This window comes from Caretta caretta, chromosome 2, assembly GCF_965140235.1.
Source record: "Caretta caretta isolate rCarCar2 chromosome 2, rCarCar1.hap1, whole genome shotgun sequence".
In the NCBI taxonomy this organism is placed as follows: domain Eukaryota; kingdom Metazoa; phylum Chordata; order Testudines; family Cheloniidae; genus Caretta; species Caretta caretta.
Window position 1 is genome coordinate 196,458,988 of NC_134207.1, and position 23,775 is coordinate 196,482,762.

At 41.9% G+C, this 23,775-nt stretch overlaps 1 protein-coding gene across 4 annotated transcripts in view; it reads right to left on the reverse strand.

The window, feature by feature from the left end:
• Positions 1 to 23,775, reverse strand: part of LOC125631634 (RNA-binding motif, single-stranded-interacting protein 3) — a 1,082,196-nt gene that overhangs the window by 295,995 nt on the left and 762,426 nt on the right. For all 4 annotated transcript variants that reach the window (XM_048838637.2, XM_075125723.1, XM_048838640.2 and 1 more), the window contains one exon: positions 20,717 to 20,808. In XM_048838637.2, coding sequence (XP_048694594.2) covers positions 20,717 to 20,808 — 92 coding nt within the window. The remainder of the gene's footprint in view (positions 1 to 20,716; positions 20,809 to 23,775) is intronic.

A 23,775-nucleotide genomic window follows, 5' to 3' on the forward strand; every position in this document is an offset into this window, starting at 1 on the left:
GACTAATGCAATCTATCTTTCTTTGAGGAGATGATTGGTTGTTTAAATAAAGGAAATGCAGTAGATCTAATATACTTGGACTTCAGTAAAGCATTTGATATACCACCACTTTGGAAATTATTAGTAAAATTGGAGAAGATGGGGATTAGTACTAGAATTGCAAGGTGGGTATGGAACTGCCTAAAGGAGAAAAGGCAACAGGTTGTGCTGAAAGGTGAACTATCAGACTAGAGGGAGGTTAGTAGCAGAATTCCTCAAGGCTCAGGCTTGGGACCAATCTTATTTAATCTTAATGTGCTAATGAAATTTGTTGATGATACTAAATTGGGAGGCACCGTCAATAGAGAGGAGGGTGGGATTATTTTACAGGAAAAAACATCTGACCTTGAAGACTAGAATTACAGAAATGGGTTGACAGTACAGAGCGCAAGGTCATACATTTAGGGGTCTTGCAGTAAGAATTTTTGCTGGAAGCTGGGAGCTCATCAGTTGAACTTGAAAGCAAGAGAGAGACCTGGGAATGTTTGTCAATCACAGGACAACAATGCACAACCAATGTGATGGGGCTGAAAAAAAGGATATACAATCCTATGATGTACAAGGGGAGACAGAGATGTAATTCATGCCATTATACAAGGCACTGGTAACCTCATTTAGAATACTGTGTACAATTCTGGTCACCCATGTTTAAGAAAGGTGAATTCAAACTGGTACAGGTGCAGAGAATAGCTACTAGGATGATGAGGGGAATGGAGGGCCTAATCTTACGAAAGGAGACTAAAAATTTGGCTGAGAGGAGATATGATTGCTCTCTATCAATACATTAGGGGGAGTAAACAGCAAGGAGAGTGAAGGACTATTAAATCTAAAGGATAATGTTGTCACAATAACAAATGGGTATAAACTGGCCACGGATAATTCAGACCGAAAATTAGAAGAAGGTTTCTAGCTATCAGGCGAGTAAGGTTCTGGAGTAGCCTCCCAACAGGAGTTGTGGAAGAAAACAACGTAAATAGTTTTAAGAGAGAGCCTGACACTTTTGAGTGTGATTGTATGATGTGGTTGCGTGGGGTGGTGAGGAGCAGGGCTCACAGCCATGGGGGTCTCTTTCTGTGCATGTCTTACGTTCCTAAAAGCTCATGCTTTAGGGCTTCAGGTCAGGAAGGGTCACCCCATATATATTCTTATTTGGTTATTTTTTTGTCTCCTTCCTCTGAAGGATCAGAGATTTCCACAGCTGGAGATGGGACACTGAATGGGGTAGGCCAGTGCTCAGCGAGGTCACCAAACATTCTCTCTCTCTCTCAGGTACTTAGCTGGCTGGTTCTTGCTCACATGCTCAAGGTCTAACTGATCGCTATATGTGGAGTTGGGAAGGAATTTTCTTGCCAGTCAGATTGGCAGCAGCTTTGTTTTTTTCCTTCCTATGCAAGTTGCTGGGTATATCTCACTTAATTCCCTGTCATTGCATGAGCCTCAGGCTTTGGTGCACCTCAGTCCCTCCTGCTCTCTGCCCATAGCACAGAATAGTTTAGTCTCCTACAGGCTTAGATACTTTGATCTAATTTCAGTGGTTGGGTTTAATGTGTGGATGCTAGGTGGTGGTGGTGGCCTGTGAGATATAGGAGGTCAGACTGGGCGATCTGGTGGCCTCTTCTGAAAACTTTACGATTAACCCATGTGTCTGATGTTAGCAGACTGGGTGTGTTGAAATGGTCTACAAACAATAGTCACTAGCCCAGTGCTAGAGGAGGTAATATCCTCCCAGTGTAGAAGAGGTATTATCCTCCCAGCAACAGGGTTTAGATTCTGCATATGCACATTGAAGATTTTGCTGATGGAACTCATTGTATGTAGGCAAAAAGATGACCTGAGACAAAAAACGAGGTGAATACATATTTTATGAACTAGTTATTATTTGTTGAATTGTTTTGCCACCCAAAACTATTCTGTATTATACACATTTGCCTTTAATCATGCTTGCAAGCTAGTAATCATATATATATATATATATATATATATATATATATATATAGTGATGTTGATATTGCACTGACACTCAGCATCTCATACTAACTGCTTGGAAAGCATAGCAGGGGAGATACCTTTTTGGGTTAAAAAAAAAAAAAAGCACTTGTCAAGGGTCTCTTCTCTCTCCTCTGCTAGCCATCACAGACATGTAAGTGCTGGCCATTAAAATGCATGGGAAAATAGAGCTATGAAACAGGGACGTCAATGGTAATCCCTAGAAGATATGGCACTTATGTAGATAAAATCCAGTTAAGACTTTCCAACTCTGATGTCTTCATCCCAAGGCAGCTGGAAAGGAGATTCCTTGCTTCAAAATTTTCTGGCTTTAGAAAGTTACATGCAAATATTAGAAATGATCTCGTTTTTATTCACATGCATTCAATTTCTCTTGACAGCTGGATAAAATCAGATGTCTAAGTGTCTGGACCATTGCTGATTAGAAAATTATAATTACTGAAAAATTACCCCTTCCCTACTTAGCAAAGTTACATCTCTACCTATGAGGCTAAAATTAAAAACCATTCCAATGTTTTCAAAAGTGGCCACAAATTCTGGGTGTTAGTTTTGGGGTGTCCAAATTTAAACACCAGGTTTTCAAACATGTTGAAATGGGTTTGGATAGCAGGGACTTCCATTAATTCTCAGCGTCTAGCAAGCATGACCACACTGTAGTTTCTGAGTTACCACAGTTATTTCCTATGCTTAGAATAGGAAATAACTGTGGTATCTCAGAAAAAACAGTGTGGTCATGCTTGGTACATGCTGACTTTTTAATGGTCATCAGGGTACATGGTGAGTAGAAGACCTCAGGGGTGGACTGCCCCCATTAAGCTGCTGTGTGTACCTACAGTTCATAGATCATTGTGACTAGGATGAAAGGATAATCTGGAATCATGGTTGGATTAAGGAAATAGAGGGACCTAGGTATACCATGACATGGGGCCCTCTGTATCTCCATCCCCACATGGCAGACCTGGCTCCCACTTTAAATGAGGGTGGAAAGGGGCCTCTCTCTCTTCCCGGAGAGATAGGGGCATCAGCATGAGGCCCTATTTGCATCAAGGAGTAGCAGCAGGGGCCCCCTCCCCGTGAGAGCAACAGGAGCACCAGGAGGAGTCCTTTCCCACCAGAAAGAGGCAGAGTAGCCGTAGAGTTGAGGCTCCCCAGTACTTATCCAGGTACTTAGGATATATTTGCTTGGGTGGGTGGGTGGGTTGACCAAGCCCGTCACATTCTTCTCCTCCTGCCACACACTATGCTGGGGCGCTGTTGGCAGGGCCTCCAGAGCAGTGGGTTTTGGAGAGAACACCTCATTGACATGTATGAGGCAGTTACTCCTCTCCAAGGTAATATTTCAGGCTATCTGCTGATTAAGTCCTTGACTTGGAAATGCATCAAAATAGCTATTCCAGAATAATTATTATTCTGGAATAGTTATTCTGGTATAAACCCTGATGTGGAGATATATTCCAGAATAAGAGGGCCTTTTTGTGATTTAGCTTAATCCACTGGAGAATCTCCATGGGGTTGTTACGGAAATTATTCCAGCATAGCTATTTCAGGGAATTTCTAAGTATAGACAAGCCCTCAGACAGACATTGCTGCATCAGTTTCATTTGATTCATCTTCTCAAGTTTTTCTTCACAACCATGAGAGCTAGAAACGTAGATAAAACAAAAAGAAAGCTGGGATTTTAATGTAGCCATATAACTCAAGGAGCTCCAGGCATGTACATATAGTACCTATGCCTTAATCATGACTGAAACTCGTCTTTGGTTTGATTTTCTTCTGTGTTCTAGTCTTGAAAATATCTGTCACATATGCCTACCAGTAGTCGCTTTACTTGCTAATAAAACTGTTATAATCATGATATACTACTATGGCACTTCAACAATTCACCTGCTGGCTGGCATCTGTGTAAAATCATCGTTTCTTATTGTTTGTGAATTTGGTCTTCTTACATCTGAGAAGATGTTAATTTAGATTTCTGTATCTCTTCTTGTACAACAACAGGTGTATCTTACTATGAAAGGACACTCACTGAAGCACCCTGATCACTGAAGCGTCTGCAACACTGTGAAGACTACAGGCATGAGTGGCATTAATTAATCAGTTTCAGTTGCGGAAATTACTGACACGTGGGTGGTAACTGCTGGGCTAATGAGACAATTGGCTCAGTAACTGGGAAGATATATAACTGCAAGGAACAGGAAGTAAAAGGATGGAGCTTAGAAGGTAAATTGTGAAAGGAGAGAAAGCTCAGTGAAAGGCTCCACCTGCTATATATCTATGCTATGTCCTACCATGTTTGGAAACTGAAGAATAAAGGTTTCAGAGTAGCAGCCGTGTTAGTCCGTATCTGCAAAAAGAAAAGGAGGACTTGTGGCACCTTAGAGACGAACAAATTTATTTGAGCATAAGCTTTCGCGAGCTACAGCTCACTTCATCGGATGCATTCAGTGGAAAATACAGTGGGGAGATTTATATACATAGAGAACATGAAACAATGGGTGTTACCATACACACTGTAAGGAGAGTGATCACTTAAGGTGAGCTATTACCAGCCGAAGAGCGCGGGGGGGTGGAGGTGGGAACGCTACCTTTTGTAGTGATAATCAAGGTGGGCCATTTCCAGCAGTTGACAAGAACGTCTGAGGAACAGTGGGGGGTGGGGATAAACATGGGTAAATAGTTTTACTTTGTGTAATGACCCATCTACTCCCAGTTTCTATGCAAGTCTACATTAATTGTATACAGTTTGCAAATTAATTCCAATTCAGCAGTCTCTCCTTGGAGTCTGTTTTTGAAGTTTTTTGTTGAAGAATTGCCACTTTTAGGTCTGTAACCGAGTGACCAAAGAGATTGAAGTGTTCTCCAACTGGTTTTTGACTGTTAAAATTCTTGACGTCTTATTTGTGTCCATTTATTCTTTTATGTAGAGACTGTCCAGTTTGACCAATGTACATGGCAGAGGGGCATTGCTGGCACATGATGGTATATATCACACTGGTAGATGTGCAGGTGAACGAGCCTCCAATAGTGTGGCTGACGTGATTAGGCCCTATGATGGTGTCCCTGAATAGATATGTGGACACAGTTGGCAATGGGCTTTGTTGCAAGGATAGGTTCCTGGGTTAGTGGTTCTGTTGTGTGGTGTGTGGTTGCTGGTGAGTATTTGCTTCAGGTTGGGGGGCTGTCTGTAAGCAAGGACTGGCCTGTCTCCCAAGATCTGTGAGAGTGATGGGTCGTCCTTCAGGATAGGTTGTAGATCCTTGATGATGCATTGGAGAGGTTTTAGTTGGGGGCTGAAGGTGATGGCTAGTGGCGTTCTGTTATTTTCTTTGTTGGGCCTGTCCTGTAGTAGGTGACTTCTGGGTACTCTTCTGGCTCTGTCAATCTGTTTCTTCACTTCAGCAGGTGGGTATTGTAGTTGTGAGAACGCCTGATAGAGATCTTGTAGGTGTTTGTCTCTGTCTGAGAGGTTGGAGCAAATGCGGTTGTATCGTAGAGCTTGGCTGTAGACAATGGATCGCTTGGTGTGGTCTGGATGAAAGTTGGAGGCATGTAGGTAGGCACAGCGGTCAGTAAGTTTCCGATATAGGGTGGTGTTTATGTGACCATCGCTTATTAGCACCATAGTGTCCAGGAAGTTGATCTCTTGTGTGGACTGGTCCAGGCTGAGGTTGATGGTGGGATGGAAATGGTTGAAATCATGGTGGAATTCCTCAAGGGCTTCTTTTCCATGGGTCCAGATGATGAAGATGTCATCAATGTAGCGCAAGTAGAGTAGGGGCATTAGGGGACGAGAGCTGAGGAAGCATTGTTCTAAGTTAGCCATAAAAATGTTGGCATACTGTGGGGCCATGCGGGTACCCATTGCAGTGCCGCTGATTTGAAGGTATACATTGTCCTCAAATATGAAATAGTTATGGATGAGGACAAAGTCACAAAGTTCAGCCCCCAGGTTTGTCGTGACATTGTCAGGGATACTGTTTGTGACGGCTTATAGTCCATCTTTGTGTGGAATGTTGGTGTAGAGGGATTCTACATCCATAGTGGCCAGGATGGTGTTTTCAGGAAGATCACCGATGGATTGTAGTTTCCTCAGGAAGTCAGTGGTGTCTCAAAGATAGCTGGGAGTGCTGGTAGCATAGGGCCTGAGGAGGGAGTCTACATAGCCAGACAATCCTGTTGTCAGGGTGCCAATGCCTGAGATGATGGGGCGTCCAGGATTTCCAGGTTTATGGATCTTGGGTAGCAGATAGAATACCCCTGGTCAGAGTTCCAGGGGTGTGTCTGTGCGGATTTGTTCTTGTGCTTTTTCAGGGAGTTTCTTGAGCAAATGGTGTAGTTTCTTTTGGTAACCCTCAGTGGGATCAGAGGGTAATGGCTTGTAGAAAGTGGTGTTGGAGAGCTGCCTAGCAGCCTCTTGTTCATATTCCGACCTATTCATGATGACCACAGCACCTCCTTTGTCAGCCTTTTTGATTATGATGTCAGAGTTATTTCTGAGGCTGTGGATGGCATTGTGTTCTGCACGGCTGAGGTTATGGGGCAAGTGATGCTGCTTTTCCACAATTTCAGCCCGTGCACGTCGGCGGAAGCACTCTATGTAGAAGTCCAGTCTGTTGTTTCAACCTTCAGGAGGAGTCCACCCAGAATCCTTCTTTTTGTAGTCTTGGTAGGAAGGTCTCTGTGGGTTAGTATGTTGTTCAGAGGTGTGTTGGAAATATTCCTTGAGTCAGAGACGTCGAAAATAGGATTCTAGGTCACCAGAGAACTGTATCATGCTCGTGGGGGTGGAGGGGCAGAAGGAGAGGCCCCGAGATAGGACAGATTCTGCTGCTGGGCTAAGAGTATAGTTGGATAGATTAACAATATTGCTGGGTGGGTTAAGGGAATTATTGCTGTGGCCCCTTGTGGCATGTAGTAGTTTAGATGGTTTAGTGTCCTTTTTCTTTTGTAGAGAAGCAAAGTGTGTGTTGTAAATGGCTTGTCTAGTTTTTGTAAAGTCCAGCCACGAGGAAGTTTGTGTGGAAAAATTATTCTCACTTATTTATGAGAGTATCCAGTTTTGAGAGCTCATTCTTAATCTTTCCCTGTTTGCTGTAGAGGATGTTGATCAGGTGGTTCCGCAGTTTTTTGAGCGTGTGTGGCACAATCTGTCAGCATAGTCTGTGTGGTATGTAAATTGTAATGCATGACAGGTTTCAGAGTAGCAGCCGTGTTAGCCACTCTATCAGAGGCTCGTTCACCTGCATATCTACCAGTGTGATATATGCCATCATGTGCCAGCAATGCCCCTCTGCCATGTACGTTGGCCAAACTGGACAGTCTCTACTTAAAAGAATAAATGGACACAAATCAGACGTCAAGAATTATAACAGTCAAAAACCAGTTGGAGAACACTTCAATCTCTTTGGTCACTCGATTACAGACCTAAAAGTGGCAATTCTTCAACAAAAGAACTTCAAGAACAGACTCCAAAGAGAGACTGCTGAATTGGAATTAATTTGCAAACTGGATACAATTAACTTCGGCTTGAATTAAGACTGGGAGTGGATGGGTCATTACACAAAGTAAAACTACTTCCCCATGTTTATTCCCCTCCTCCCCCCCGCTGTTCCTCAGACGTTCTTGTCAACTGCTGCAAATGGCCCATCTTGATTATCACTATAAAAATTCCCCCCCACCCGCCCGCTGTAATAGCTCACCTTACCTGATCACTCTTGTTGTAGTGTGTATGGTAACACCCATTGTTTCATGTTCTCTGTGTATATAAATCACCCCACTGTATTTTCCACTGAATGCATCCGATGAAGTGAGCTGTAGCTCACGAAAGCTTATGCTCAAATAAATTGGTTCGTCTCTAAGGTGCCGCAAGTACTCCTTTTCTTTTTGAGGAATAAAGGTATATGTGGTGACAAAAAAACAGAATGTGTGTGTTTGGGAGTAGGAGACCACGTTCCCATATTAGGAACAGACTTAGCCATGTTTTCTATATATTACTCACCCATTCCCAAACATAAATATAAGTAAACACACACATTTTTTTTAAATATTACCTGGTTAAAAATTATTCTCACTTATACTTGTGCACCCTTTTGCATTTCAGTGAAGTTACACTGATGTCACTGAGATTCCAATTTGGCCCTTTATAATTATGAATGTTGACCTACTTTGTGAATACAGTGCTCCAAAGTGAATGGCCAGGGACTGAAATGATAATTACCATATATACACGTTCATAAGCTGAATTTTTTAAATAAAAAAGGGAAGCATCAGAGAAGGGGGTCGGCTTATGAACGTGTATAGAGAGGGGAAGAGGTGGGACACAGCTCCTCTCCCCCAACAAAGGGGGCAAACAGAGGCAGCATAGCCAGCAAAGTCAGAGGGAAGAGGCAGAGCCAGAGTCTCTCCGCTTCTGGCCACGCTGCTCTCTCCGCAGCCTCCGAAGCAGCTGCAGCTCCGGGGCTGGCAGGCTGTGGCCATACCGCCCAGCCTGCCGGCAGCTCCAGCCAGGCCAGAGACATCCTCCCCTAGCCACCCCACAGGTAAGGTGAGATGGGATGAGGAGAGTGTGGGGGTCCCGGGCTAGGGGTGGGGCGGGGAGGAGTTACATAGGGAAGGGTCATTTGGAGAGGTCCCGGGTTAGGGGCGAGGTCATGTAGGGGATGGTCACAGGGGTTACTCCCCTGACCCCCAGCTTCTCCCCCCCCCCACCAAATCTTCTCACCCCCCCACCAAATCTTCTCACCATTTGCTGTCCCGGCCGGTCAGGGTAAGCCGCTGGCAGGCCAGGACATTTTGTTTACTTAGGTTTACTTCCGTGCCTGCAGACGCTCAAGGTAAACATCTCAGCCCGCCAGTGGCTTATCCTGATGGGCCGGGAGCCAAAGTCTAAAGACCCCTGAATTATAGGGTCAGCTTATGAATGGGTCATAAAAATTTGCCATTTTTACTTATCCATCTTGGGGAGGTCGGCTTATAAACGAACTGGGTTATGATCGAGTATATACGGTATTTTCCATCTTGACTCAGCTTGTTGCCATGTATCACAATGAATGTCTAATTTTATAAATGTATGCTATGGGAAAATATAGGTTTTTTCAACTATAAACAATGGTAATTTCACTGGTGAACAAACTTGCATCTATTCTATCCTTATTAAAATCATAGGCAAACCACTGAAACATCGTTTGAGGGATTTTTAAAAATAAGGAAACAACAAAAGCAGGGTATTTGTCAAGATAACATTTGCAGGCTTGTGTGGGGTGCATACGTGCATGGAAGAATGTCTGTGTGGAGCACTTGTGCATCTGTCTACATGAAGGCATACACCTGTGTGGATTTAATGAGCTACAACCCTAGGGACTCAAACCAAATCAAAAGTAACACCACTGAGATTTACAAGAGATCTGAATCTGGCCCCACGTTTCTAAATGAAAAGAAATCTGAAGCAAAACCTGTTTTTTATATCAATCATATTAACTTGTCATATCTGCTTATCCAACACAGGCTAAGTGGTATATTCCTTCCTCTAAATGCATACACATAGCCTCCACTAGTATTCATAGGAGTCATTGCCATAAATTACACTGAGCAAACGTGCTATATAGACTGATTTTTTCTCCCCTTACAGAAGCATCACCCTTGTGCTGAGCTACACAAGAACACAATCAGTGCCCCCACTAAAGTGCTAAAACAACATAGCACGAAAGAAAACGCTTCCTATCACTTGCACACCAAAATAATTTTTTTTCAAAACCACGTTTTTGCAGTTTTCTTTTGGTATTCTTGGTTTTCTGGGGTGAGTAAGGTCTGCTTGCTGAATCTACGACAGAGTTCTCTCCATTTGAGCAACAAATTCCCAAGCTGCATATTTGTGGTTGGATAACTCCTGCATAGGGCGTTTGGAGTTTCCTGAGTATGGAGGAAAAAAGGAATCAGACTCCAGTGTTTAACTCATTTACTGCACTTAGATTTCCTGTTTTCAAATGTAAAGGGTTTGCAAAGAGTGCATAAAAATTTCCAAGATACATAGATCTGTGAGTGTTAAAGACAGGGAGCCTGATTCAAACTGCTGAAACTCCACTGATTTCAGTAGTGTTAGCCCAGATCTAAACTTGTGTAAGTGGGAGGAGCATCAGGCACAGTGTGTATTTATGAAAAATGTGCCAATCTCTGTTTGGCTGAAGTTCAGAACACATAAACCAACCCATAAATGTACTTCACGCCACAGCAACAGTAGTAAGCTAAACCTTTCACTAATCTGCATCTGTTCTGCAAAGAGCTATCTATTCACAGGTGAAAAGTGTTGAGGGGGATATATTTACTGAGCACTTATACTGCAATCTTCTAAAGCAGAGGAATGTTTTAATCTTAGACAAAGTTACATTATGGAAAAAATCAAGTCAATCTAGAAACCAAGTTAAACACTTTACATCAAAAACAGAGGACTGTGGGAAAATCTGTTTGAAGCGATAGCAAGAGGCTGAACATTACAAGTTGGAAAACTGTTGTATGTGCTGTAAGGTTGGGGTGTTTTTTAAGTGAATTTAGTAGTTGGAAAAGTGTTGAACTGAGATTCCTGGAGATTAAAGATGGGATTCTCAAAGACACACCATTAACCCAATTCTATTCCCATTAGGCAATGGTGAAACTCCCATTCACTTCTGTGAGAACAGATGTAGGCCAATGCTAAGTGCTTTTGAAAATCCCATCATAAATCCCTAATTATCCACTATCCAGGTACAACATAAGCAATGGTAATACAAGCTTCCCTCCATGTTACTCTGAGCGCTTGTGGGAGAAACACCTCAAAGGGTGAGAGAGCATTTTGATCTCCATATCAATTAATTTCTTCTACTCTACTGTCAAGAACAGTTCCAATTAATGTTTACTGCGATGGCTGGTTCCTCCCTGAACAGGAACAAGATCACAAATTCATTTCACACTGGCTACTCAACAGCTCTCAGATAAGAACCTAAAACATTCCAGACTAGACCAGTCATCCTTCTGCTGTAATCCAGTATCCCTGTTGTCCCATATCTATTACAGCAGGTGCTTTTAATAAGGTGGCTCAACTACTTCATTCTTAATTTCCTAGAGGAAATGTAGGTAACTCATCTGATCCTGGTAACTTGCTGATATTTAAGGTAGCAATTTGTTCCAGAATCTCCCTCATTTGAGCCTCTGACAGTGTCTCAGCTTGAGAAAACATTAAGTTTTGGGGTAGTTACAGTATCTCCCTACCATCCTTTGTAATGAAGGCAGAGAGAAAGAAAACATTTTGCTTCCCTGCAATGTCCTTATCCTCCTCAATAGTTCCCTTTGAAATAATGAATGGAAAAAAATTTTCAATAGCAGTCCTTAAGGACCGGCTGTGGTGTCTGTCTTGGAGAAGAATCAGTGCTATGATTTCTCATTAGCCTAGGAAAGGTCAGTTTAATGCGAACCCAGGACACAAGGAAATGGGGAAGAGGATAAAGGATTGAATCTCTGGGAGTACTAACAACTGAATGGTAAGACACCACAGCAGGGCTGATGGTTGCTGAAGAACGCTGTGCCCTGGTAGAGTCAGTATGAGAAAGCAAGCAGCAAATGGGAGGGAGAACCCAAGCCCTTCAATTTATAAATCTGAACCACACACTTTCCTCTCGCAGGAAATGCAGCTGTAATATTTCATTGTAATTTAATTGGGAATTGTTATTGATTCAGGTCAGCGCTGGATACATACTGTGCATAAGTTCTGGGTAAGATAGTAAACATTTTTGCAAGATAAATTGAACTGCCTGACTGCAGAACACTTGCGTCCTGTAGTGTGAAACTTCTTTGGCAACTGGTGGAGAACCAACCCAAATATGGATGTGTGGAGTTGTTCATGAAATGCTGTGGAATGCAGCCAACTTCATTACAACAGAGTTCCTAGCTATTTCCATGTTGCTGAACACACTGGAGTTTTCAGAGAGTGACTGGTTAGTGCCCTAGCAGTAAGTGATGAAAATCATTTTGCAGGAGCCAATCCAAATATTTAACTTTATAGAAGATGTTGCTTGAAATTTTTTTCAGATAATTAAAGAATGGGATTAAAATCAAGCTTGACATTGAAGTTTAAGCCTTAGTATCCTGCTTTGATATCGGGAAAAAGAAGCAAAGTTGACAGTCAACATAGCTGATATTCAAATATTTTCCAAATATGAAGAGAACCAATGTGCAGGAGTTTGTTTGGCTAGAAATTTCAATCATTAATAAAATGAAAGAAAAGGAGTACTTGTGGCACTCTAGAGACTAACCAATTTATCTGAGCATAAGCTTTAGTGAGCTAGAGCTCACTTCATCGGATGCATACTGTGGAAAGTATAGAAGATCTTTTTATACACACAAAGCATGAAAAAATGGGTGTTTACCACTACAAAAGGTTTTCTCTCCCCCCACCCCACTCTCCTGCTGGTAATAGCTTATCTAAAGTGATCACTCTCCTTACAATGTGTATGATAATCAAGGTGGGCCATTTCCAGCACAAATCCAGGGTTTAACAAGAACGTCTAAAGGAAGGAGGGAGGGAGTAGGAAAAAACAAGGGGAAATAGGTTACCTTGCATAATGACTTAGCCACTCCCAGTCTCTATTCAAGCCTAAGGTAATTGTATCCAATTTGCAAATGAATTCCAATTCAACAGTCTCTCGCTGAGTCTGGTTTTGAAGTTTTTTTGTTGTAATATCGCAACTTTCATGTCTGTAATCGCATGACCAGAGAGATTGAAGTGTTCTCCGACTGGTTTATGAATGTTATAATTCTTGACATCTGATTTGAGTCCATTTATTCTTTTACGTAGAGACTGTCCAGTTTGACCAATGTGCATGGCAGAGGGGCATTGCTGGCACATGATGGCATATATCACATTGGCATATATCACACATATATGCCCCACAGTATGCCAACATTTTTATGGCTGACTTAGAACAACGCTTCCTCAGCTCTCGTCCCCTAACGCCCCTACTCTACTTGCGCTATATTGATGACATCTTCATCATCTGGACCCATGGAAAAGAAGCCCTTGAGGAATTCCACCATGATTTCAACAATTTCCATCCCACCATCAACCTCAGCCTGGTCCAGTCCACACAAGAGATCCACTTCCTGGACACTACAGTGCTAATAAACAATGGTCACATAAACACCACCCTATACCAGAAACCTACTGACCACTATTCCTACCTACATGCCTCCAGCTTTCACCCTGACCACACCATACGATCCATTGTCTACAGCCAAGCTCTGCGATACAACCGCATTTGCTCCAACCCCTCCGACAGAGACAAACACCTACAAGATCTCTATCAAGCGTTCTTACAACTACTATACCCACCTGCGGAAGTGAAGAAACAGATTGATAGAGCCAGAAGAGTTTCCAGAAGTCACCTACTACAGGACAGGCCTAACAAAGAAAATAACAGAACGCCACTAGCCGTCACCTTCAGCCCCCAACTAAAACCCCTCCAACGCATTATTAAGGATCTACAACCTATCTGAAGGATGACCCAACACTCTCACAAATCTTGGGAGACAGGCCAGTCCTTGCCTATAGACAGCCCCCCAACCTGAAGCAAATACTCACCAGCAACCACATACCACACAACAGAACCACTAGCCCAGGAACCTATCTTTGCAACAAAGCCCGTTGCCAACTGTGCCCACATATCTATTCAGGGGACACCATCACAGGGCCTAATAACATCAGCCACACTATCAGAGGCTCGTTCACCAGCACATCCACCAATGTGATATATGCCATCATGTGCCAGCAATGCCCCTCTGCCATGCACATTGGTCAAACTGGACAGTCTCTACGTAAAAGAATAAATGGACTCAAATCAGATGTCAAGAATTATAACATTCATAAACCAGTCGGAGAACACTTCAATCTCTCTGGTCACGCGATTACAGACATGAAAGTTGCGATATTACAACAAAAAAACTTCAAAACCAGACTCAGCGAGAGACTGTTGAATTGGAATTCATTTGCAAATTGGATACAATTACCTTAGGCTTGAATAGAGACTGGGAGTGGCTAAGTCATTATGCAAGGTAAGCTATTTCCCCTTGTGTTTTCCTCCCCCCCCCCCCCAGACATTCTTGTTAAACCCTGGATTTGTGCTGGAAATGGCCCACCTTGATTATCATACACATTGTAAGGAGAGTGATCACTTTAGATAAGGTATTACCAACAGGAGAGTGGGTTTGTGTGGGGGGGGGGGGGCGGGGCGAGAGAAAACCTGAATTTGTGCTGGAAATGGCCCACCTTGATTATCATACACATTGTAAGGAGAGTGATCACTTTAGATAAGCTATTACCAGCAGGAGAGTGGGGTGGGGGGAGAGAAAACCTTTTGTAGTGGTAAACACCCATTTTTTCATGCTTTGTGTGTATAAAAAGATCTTCTATATTTTCCACAGTATGCACCCGATGAAGTGAGCTCTAGCTCACGAAAACTTATGCTCAAATAAATTGGTTAGTCTCTAAGGTGCCACAAGTACTCCTTTTCTTTTTGCGAATACAGACTAACACGGCTGTTACTCTGAAACCTAATAAAATGAAGCAACCACTTGTTGGATTCTGAATATCAGATGGTCCATTCATGTGCTATGCTACATTTAAAAAGAAACAACGGTATAATAGGTCTATTAAACTTTTTACACAATAAAACAGAGAATTAAAAAGCTTTAGCTATGTACAAATGTAGAGATGAGTATATATATATATCACAGCACATAGTGCACAGAGATAATGCTGCTTCAGAGCAGGTGCATGTCAGATTAGAAAGAGAAATGACAGAAAGATGAATTCACAAAAGAAGAGGAGAGCTATAGGAAGGAAGTCAGCTAATAGACTTAATTGGTGTCCGATCCACATCTGGACCAGGAACACATACTGTAACCCCCCACAAGACACAGAAATTCTGTAAGATTTTCTTTGCAGAATTTCATTTTTGCTGGTCCCTTGGGAGAGTTTGGTCAATCCCTGAAACCAACAGATCTGCAAAGGCTCTGAATCTCCACGCAGGCTCTCGTCTCTACATGGTGCCCTCCAGTTGGGCAAGCCAAGCTCCTACATCTCTCGCAGTGCCAACAGTGGTAATACCCTGGCCTCAACATCTCCAGCTTCTGCAGAATTGTGGGAAGGGAGTGATATCATGAAGGTAAGTCCTCTCATCTTTTGAAATTTCCCTGTCACACTATGAAAGTTTCTTGACATCTCTGCAGATGGAGAGGTCTATTTAGCACTGTTACTGATGTGCAAATTAATGGCTAGTTTACTTTATTAGATTAAACATGATTATTAGATTTATGTAGTGGTAATAATCATCCTATCCTACAGAGAGAGGCAGATTGAATCTCTCAAAAAACAATATTTTAAAACTTTGCTAATTCCAAAGAGAGTTATCCCTTTGGCTGATTTTTGGTGTAGGTATAGATCCAGGTGCCAATCCTCTCTTACAACTGCAATGGAATTCCACCAACTCTATGCATGTATAAGCATCTGTCTGTGTACATAAGAACGGCCATGCTGAGTCAGACCAATGGTCCATCTAGCCCACGGTCCGGTCTTCCGACAGTGGCCAATGTCAGGTGCTTCAGAAGAAATGAACAGAATGTAGGTTCCTATACGGTATTGGAGTCTCAATCATGATTTCAGTTTGAGAATCATTTCACTAGACTTCTCATAGCATGTTCCTTGGTTTTATATGTTCCAGGCACATAGGCCACTCTCTAAGCATTTCTTCAACTACTGTATATTTGCTGACATTTATGTGTGATGTTGCACTTCATATGCTTTCTGAAAATATGCTTATGAATGTGAATATGATGTAACTGAAATATGCTTTATGCAAAAGGTCTCTTGTAAGGTATCATTACAAAGCTTATCATCTACTCAGTTTGTTCATCCTATTTGTATGCATGTACCATGCTTGTATCTGAAGCTAGAAATATGAAGTATAACTCTGAGGTCCTAGTGTAATTATGCAAAATGTGGACCATTAATGGTGGTTTAGAATCTTGATGGCTCCCACTGACTAGGACAATTGGTTGTAAATGGTTTATTTTCCTACAAGCCTTCCTGTGTACGTGTGGGCCAGCCCATGGGTAATGCGGAATGAGGTCTCACAGGGACATGTGACCATGTCACCTGATAATGAAATCGATCTTACATATGGTATTTTTCCATTTAGAAGGAGGTGTGGGAACCTAGAAACACAAAAGATTCCTGCCATGTGCCAAAGCTATAAAAGGGGGTGGAGCAGGACAGAGAGGGCTGCCAGTCATGAGAAAGCTCCTGCTTTCCATTTAAGGTGTCTGCTAAAACTAACAAGGACTGTACCAGGGGAAATGATTGGGCCCAGACTAGAAAGGAGTCTAGTCTGTGAAAGAAGCTTATTAGAACTAGGGTGAGATATTACCTGTAATCTGTTCCTTAATATATTAGGCTTAGACTTGCGTGTTTTTGCTTTATTTTGCTTTGGTGACTTACTTTGTTCTGTCTGTTATTACTTGAAACCACTTAAATCCTACTTTTTATACTTAATAAAATCACTTTTGTTTATTAATGGACCCAGAATAAGTGATTAATACCTGGGGGAGCAAACAGCTGTGCATATCTCTTTATCAGTGTTATAGAGGGCAGACAATTTATGAGTTTATAAGCTTTATACAGAGTAAAACAGATTTATTTGGGGTTTGGATCCCATTCGGAGCTGGGTGTCTGGGTGCTAGAGGCAGGAAACCTGCAGAGCTGTTTTCACTTAAAGCCTGCAGCTTTGGGGGCATGGCCTAGACCCTGGGTCTGTGTTGCAGCAGGCTAGCATGTCTAGCTCAACAAGACAGGGTTCTGGAGTCCCAAGCTGGCAGGAAAAACAGGCTCAGAGTTAATCTCAGCACATCAGGTGACAGTCCCAAGGGTGTGTCTGTGACCAAACCCGTTACAGTATGCACTGAGAGCAAACATGGATTTTTTTTAAATGTACAAAATGTACATAAAGGAAAACAGAGGAGAAAAAATACCTCTCCAATTAAGTATAAAAAAACTACATCATTGTACTAGGTGTAGCAGCATTAGTAAAAGATGTTTACTTGGCAAATGTACTTAATATTCCGGACCGGACCCTTGATAAAGAAGAAGTCCATCCTATGCTCTTTGGAGGATTTCTATGTTTCACTGGACTGCAGCATTGTGCTTCCAGATGAAATCCAGTGGATACAATATTGGCCCCTTTCTTAGTGCAATCCCCTCCATAGCACAGAGGCTGTGTAGAGTGCCCCTGCCTGACCCCTCTACAACAGGGTGGATTTTACCAAGAGAGAACACAACTTAGAAGTAAAAACAGGTTTAACAACATTAATTCCTTCATTAGAAACATAATGTAGAAAAGGCGCCTTACTGCGTTAGTCTTGACAGAACACGTTTTCCAATAGTGAGAGAACACTGAACATCAATTAATTAGTGTCTGACATGTTTCAGTGAAACAAAATCAGCCAAAGAGGCATCCAAATGCTAGAAGTCATAGCAAACTAATGGTCAAAACCAGGGAGGTGGCTCTGTTTATACATCAATAGGATGAATAATTGTCATATTTGACTGAACTGATACAGATGACTCAATCCCCAGGAAACTGCATTTTGTTTTCCAAATAAGATTTTTCTGGATTTCCCTCAGAAAAATTATAGAGAACTTCTTTCACAGTCTTGACACTGAGTCAGATTTATCTCCAGTAGGAGATAAATAATATTTGCGATACTCGAAGTTTCAATGTATGTTTATTCACTGTGAGCAAAATTCACCCCTATAGAGGGCCAGCATAGGCACTCCTTACTTAAGTCCCATTTACGCCTTCAAAATAGGGAGTAGATAGGACCTAAGTGGTGGAGCAGCCAGGTGCTGGCCCTCTCCATAGGGGCGAGTTTCACCCCACTTCTATACTGCATTTGGCATACGGATGAATAAATATCTCACACAAAAGGTTTTGATAATTTCTTTGACATTTTATTTATTTATTTTGGTATCATTTGGGGGTCAATGTCCACTGTTCGATGAAGGTCAAAGCCAGGCTTCCTGCCTTCCAGTCTCCATTACTGGAGGTTACATTCTTCTCTTGCATCTTTGTTCCAACTTCTTCCAGTCCCAAAGATGGGCAGATAATATTCTCTTTCACAGTCTGTCATGCAAATTGGCTTCCAACCTCTGTAAGCCCTCGCATGCTTCTCCAGGCAGGTTTCCTTTCCCAGGCTGCTGATTTTTCAGTAATACAGTGGAACCTCAGAGTTACGAACACCTCGGGAACGGAGGTGGTTCGTAACTCTGAAATGTCCGGAACTCTGAACAAAACGTTACGGTGGTTCTTTCAAAAGTTTACAATTGAACACTGACTTAACACAGCTTCGCAACTTTACTATGCAGAAGAAAAATGCTGCTTTAACCATCTTAATTTAACTGAAACAAGCACAGAAACAGTTTCCTTACCTCATCAAATCTTTTTTTTTTTTAAACTTTCCCTCCATTTTTTTAGTATTTACATTTAACACAGTACTGTACTGTATTTGCCCCTTTTTTTTTTGGTCTCTGCTGCTGCCTGATTCCGTACTTCTGGTTCCAAACGAGGTGTATGGTTGGCTGGTCATTTTGTAACTCTGGTGTTCGTAACTTTGAGGTTCTATTGTATGATGTACTATTTTGTATGAAGTCAGCTGACTTTCCTTTGAACCCCAGTTTTCTAAATATGCTGATTTTTTCTAGTGGGAGAAACATTCCGCTGTATATTGACTTTGACTTACACAAAATATTTAAAAAGACTATTCCAGGACTCTAGGCACCTTGGCTAACTATTAAAAATACAATAAGCCCAATACACACAAAAAGGTATGTAGCAGTCTCCACAAAACCAGGAAAGAGAAAAACATCACTCCAGCCACACATATTCCAGAGTACAAATCTCGGCCTTTGGTGCAATGCTGCCACCTCAAATCCCTTGGCTTTGCAACATAGTCTAAAGAAATTTAATATTGTACAGCACTGACACGAGCATCTGCATTTTAAGAATGCCTCCCCCTTTGCTATTTTCCAGCAAAAGAATTCTGCTATTGCTCCTCGTTATGGAACTTGATTGCTACTGCCTCAAATCACCAGATACATATACATTATGGATTATCCCCCAGAAACAGCTATTCAGGATCAACCTTTACCACAGAACATATCTCCTGCCTTTGGTTTCTTTTTCAGAGGTCAACAAATGTCTCAGATTTCCTATATTTTAACAAGGAAACACAGTGTATCAGGGAAATAAAATCCCAGGATCCGCAGTACGCATTCAGATGCCTTATTTTGCCATTTTTCCCTATTTGAAGCAAATATTTTTATTACAATATGTCAGTAAAACCTAAGAGCCAATAAAACTGTGTAATTTGCATTGTGGGACTCTATTAAAGAGGACAACAAGGAACCTTACAACAGTTATTTTAAGGCACAATGGTTGGGGGGGGGGGGGGATGGGAGGGAGGTGGACACAATCCAGTAAGTGACAGAGGTAGGGGGCCAGAGGAGCAACCGAGGGGGGTGAGGTAGGGGCATGGCATTGAGGAAGGAGGCAGAGAAGGGGCGGGGCATTGCAGAAGAGGCAGGGCAATGGGTAGAGGATTGGGGGCCTGATTACCTGCAATTAGAAAGGTGGCAACCCTAGTTTTAATCCACCAGAATTCCTTAAGGGGAATATTCAAATTTACAGGTGGAGATTAATTTTTTAGGATTCTGCGAGCCACCTTCATGGTGGATGAGACAACTAATCGGGAATGGTGGACCAGCAGTAATAAGGAAGAGTAGGAATAATGGGTTAGGTGCATTGAGGGGACTAGCAAACTAGTGCATTTACTATTATTACTAAATTATTACACATACAGAATGGCTAAACCACAAATTCCCCGCAACAACCCCCCTTCATGCTGATGTAGGACAATTCACCAAAGCCGGTATTTCATCCAATTGCATGTTCCCATCTAATTTGTCTTAACGCAAGCAAATTGCTGGGAGATTTCTAAAGTGAATCTCACAAAACCTCTGAAAAACTTAATCCAGTGACCTCCAGATACAATCATTATTAAATTATGTCAGTGGAACTGAACCAGGTGGACAGACTTCTTTAAAGAAATACAGCTGCAACAAACTTTCATTAAATTCAGTCATTTCACTCCTCCAAACAGACTCACTAGGCTATTAAATGAAGAGTATTCCAAGGCACATTAATAGGCAATTACCCAGTGCACCACAGATTAAGGCATCTTCCTGATTGCTATAGAACTCAAACTCTGTTTGCTTATAAAGTTCTTAAGGGAATGCAACAGACTATATAGAACATCACAAAATAACTTCCATACAGAACACAGTTCTCAAGAACACCAATGGGGCCAAGAGACAAATAAGCATTGAAATAAATAAGCCAGATTCCTGCCAGATGCGAGAGAGCGAAAGAAAGAAAGAAAGAAAGAAAGAAAGAAAGAAAGAAAGAAAGAAAGAAAGAAAGAGAAAGAAAGAAAGAAAGAAAGAAAGAAAGAAAGCCTTCAGAATTTTCACTACACAGACTGAATAACACCATCACAACACAGGGAAGGAAAGTAGAAACAAAAAACTTGCTCTTACCTTTGCCATCTGGGCCTGAACGCCATTTGCTTTAAGAGATGCTACCGCTTTCTGTGCTGCTGCTGGACTGTCAAAATCTACAAAACCATAGCCTAAAAAAAATACAGAAGTCTTTGTTAATAGCTATAAACAACCTCCCATTTTTTGTCAAACTCTTCTCAGGTTCTTCTAACCGACTGCTCTCCTGACACTCAGCAGCCGCCACGTCTGTATTCCTTTCATCTTCACTTCCCTTAAATCAATGGTACTTAAAGAAATGGCTAGTTCTCTATCAAGGACTGCTTCAGGGAGCTCTCTGAGCACCCAGTTCAGCGAGGCTAGACATGGGGAGATAATCTTTCACTTTTAAAATGGCTGCTTTACAGCCCAGTTATTTTCAATAGCTTGGTTTATCAAATTAGTCAGATGGTTTGTACAATACACTTCCTATTATTACCCTTCCCTCGCTTCCCCTCTGCCCCACCCCCACCCCCCTGGCAATCCTTTCTTCTTTGGTGACCAGGGCTGGGATTTTCAAAGAAACATAAGAGAGTGTTAAGCATCCAACTCCTATTGAATTACAGACTTTTACATTCAGATATTGACATGCCTAGAGGTGCATATAGGTGCCTTGGGAGATTTACAAAAGCTCCCAATACTTTTAAAAATCTGCCCCATGGCTCCTAACTCCCTAAGCGTCCTTTGAAAATATTCCAGCCCACATCTTGCTAAGAGGTTACAACAAAGATATGTGCTTCTTGGAGAGAGTCTGCAGCCATAGCTCACGTCCCTGGAGGCTGAAACCGAATTGCCTGTAAACTTTAATAATATTAGCACTAGCATGTTAATAGCATAACGGCTCCTCTGCCATCATCTCCATTTACCAGGTCAATAAGCACAATACAGTAGGCAGCACAAATATGTTGCTTTCCTGGTGTATCAGGTTTTTTTATTTCTTTTGGGTCAGCCTTTACCCTGTTAATGTGTGACCCTTTCTCCAGCCCAATCCTCCAAAAGGACTGTGAACACCTCACCACCCAAAGGGCCTGAAGACTCTTTTGATGTGCATGCCTCACTATAGGCAATGGTTAGTCCTAGTAAAAAGAACCTATCACCCAAAGTTTCTCCCAGGCTAAAATCTTATTTGCCAAGTTTTAAGCTTTAAAATGAAACAAAAACAGCCAAGATAGTTACTAAAAATATATATACTAAGAAACTAAAGAAGGATTTTGAGGCATTGCTTTAATAACGTCCTCCATTCCTGAATCTCTCTGTTCTGTTTTTTTTCCTAATCTTTGTACCTTTTCTTTTTGATTTAGAACATCAGTACACATCTAGGGAAGCTTTTGGACCAACTGTGCATTGTGACAGTATGCTCCGCAGCACCGCCATGAAGAAGGGCAAAGAATCACTTTCGTTTTTGTTTTTAATTAACTATTTAATTTTCTCCCCTCGGGTTCCTCTTCCCTCTCACTCAGCATGTTATGCTGCAATGAACTTGTTACACACAGCAGCGCGCTTCACAGTGCTCTCAAAAATGCTCTGCAAAGTAGCTGTGGAGTTTGTATTACTAACTCACTAAGAAAGCCTGCTACATGAAGACACAGGGGTCTTCCTTGGATTTCCACAAAGCCTTTGTTCATGGGGTGATACAAGTGCACATACTCAAAGTCAAGGAGAGGAAAAGGAGAATGGTTCCTGGGAGGAGACAAGAACAGATGTCACCCTGACTTGACTCTAAAGCTGCCAATGGACCCTGAAGCCCACCAGGAAGCCAGATACCACCATGAAAGCTTAGACAGTTTGGGTATTGGGATGGCCTGGAATGAGTATGGGAACCAACCTATTTTTAGGAGGTGGAGTACTTGTTATTGCTAGAAGATTGATTCTTGCTCTCTATCTCGATATGTTCATGTCTTTGTGCAGGGGGGAAATACTAAAACTATCTTTTAGATGTTGACACTGTAAAAACTGGGCATGGCATTGGCAGAACTGGAGATTTACAGAAGGTTTATATTGCAGGATTCATACGTGCAAGGTAAGTGATTTTTAATAAGACTTTCTGCACAATGTTATATAGAAAAGTGTGTGTGTATATGATTTAGTTCTACCAGTAAATTTATATTAGCATCTCTAGGTTTGGGATGTTTTGACAGAACACACTACAGATAGCAGGTATATGTAATGTAGTCAATCAATAAATAAAGACTGAAGTCAGTCCACTAGGTTTAATTGTGTGAACAGAGCTTCTATACACTTATTCTAATGGCCACAAAATACCTGAGAGTGGTTATAGAACTCTATCCTCCCATTAAAGTCAATGAGGCAAAAACGTATGCCTTTGGCCAGAGCCAGTTGTTCATTACATATACTTTCATTAATGATGTTAGTATAATTGTGAAGTTGTTATTGTTCCTTCCCTCCAGTTAATTCTCATTCCAAATCCTCCTCTTATCTTCACCTCTCAAAATCCCTCCACCCCGCACAGAACATCACTGCAAGGCTGGAAAGCAACCCAAAGAGCACCTACAAGCCATGTTCACAGGCTGCTTCAGCATTCAACCATCCTTACAAGAGTTTGCAATACTATGCAGCATAACAGCAGACATGTTAATGTCCTTCTCACCACTTATGTTGGCTGTTAAAATGTAGGGTATGTCTACATTACAAGCACTACAGCAGCCCAGCTACAGTGCTGCGGCTTTGCCACTGGAGAGCCGTAGAGTAGACATTTGCTGCAGTGACAGAAGGGGTTTTTCCATCACTGTAGTAAATCCACTCCCTCAAGAGGCAGTAGCTATATCGATGGATATTGACCTATGTGGTGCCTACACTGGGGCTTAGATTGGCCTAACTACATCTCTCAGGGTGTGAATTTTAGGTGTAGACCAGGCCTCAGTTACTATGCTGGTCTATTTCACTTTTGTTTATAAATGTAATCAGAGTTTCATTTTCTAGTGTCATGCAGGAAAAAAGTAAAGTGACTGTCTATATCTTAAAGAAACACCCTTCCTCTCCTACCCTCACATTCCATTCTTTACCTTTTTGCTCCTAGTCATAAACTTGGACCGTCAGCTCTC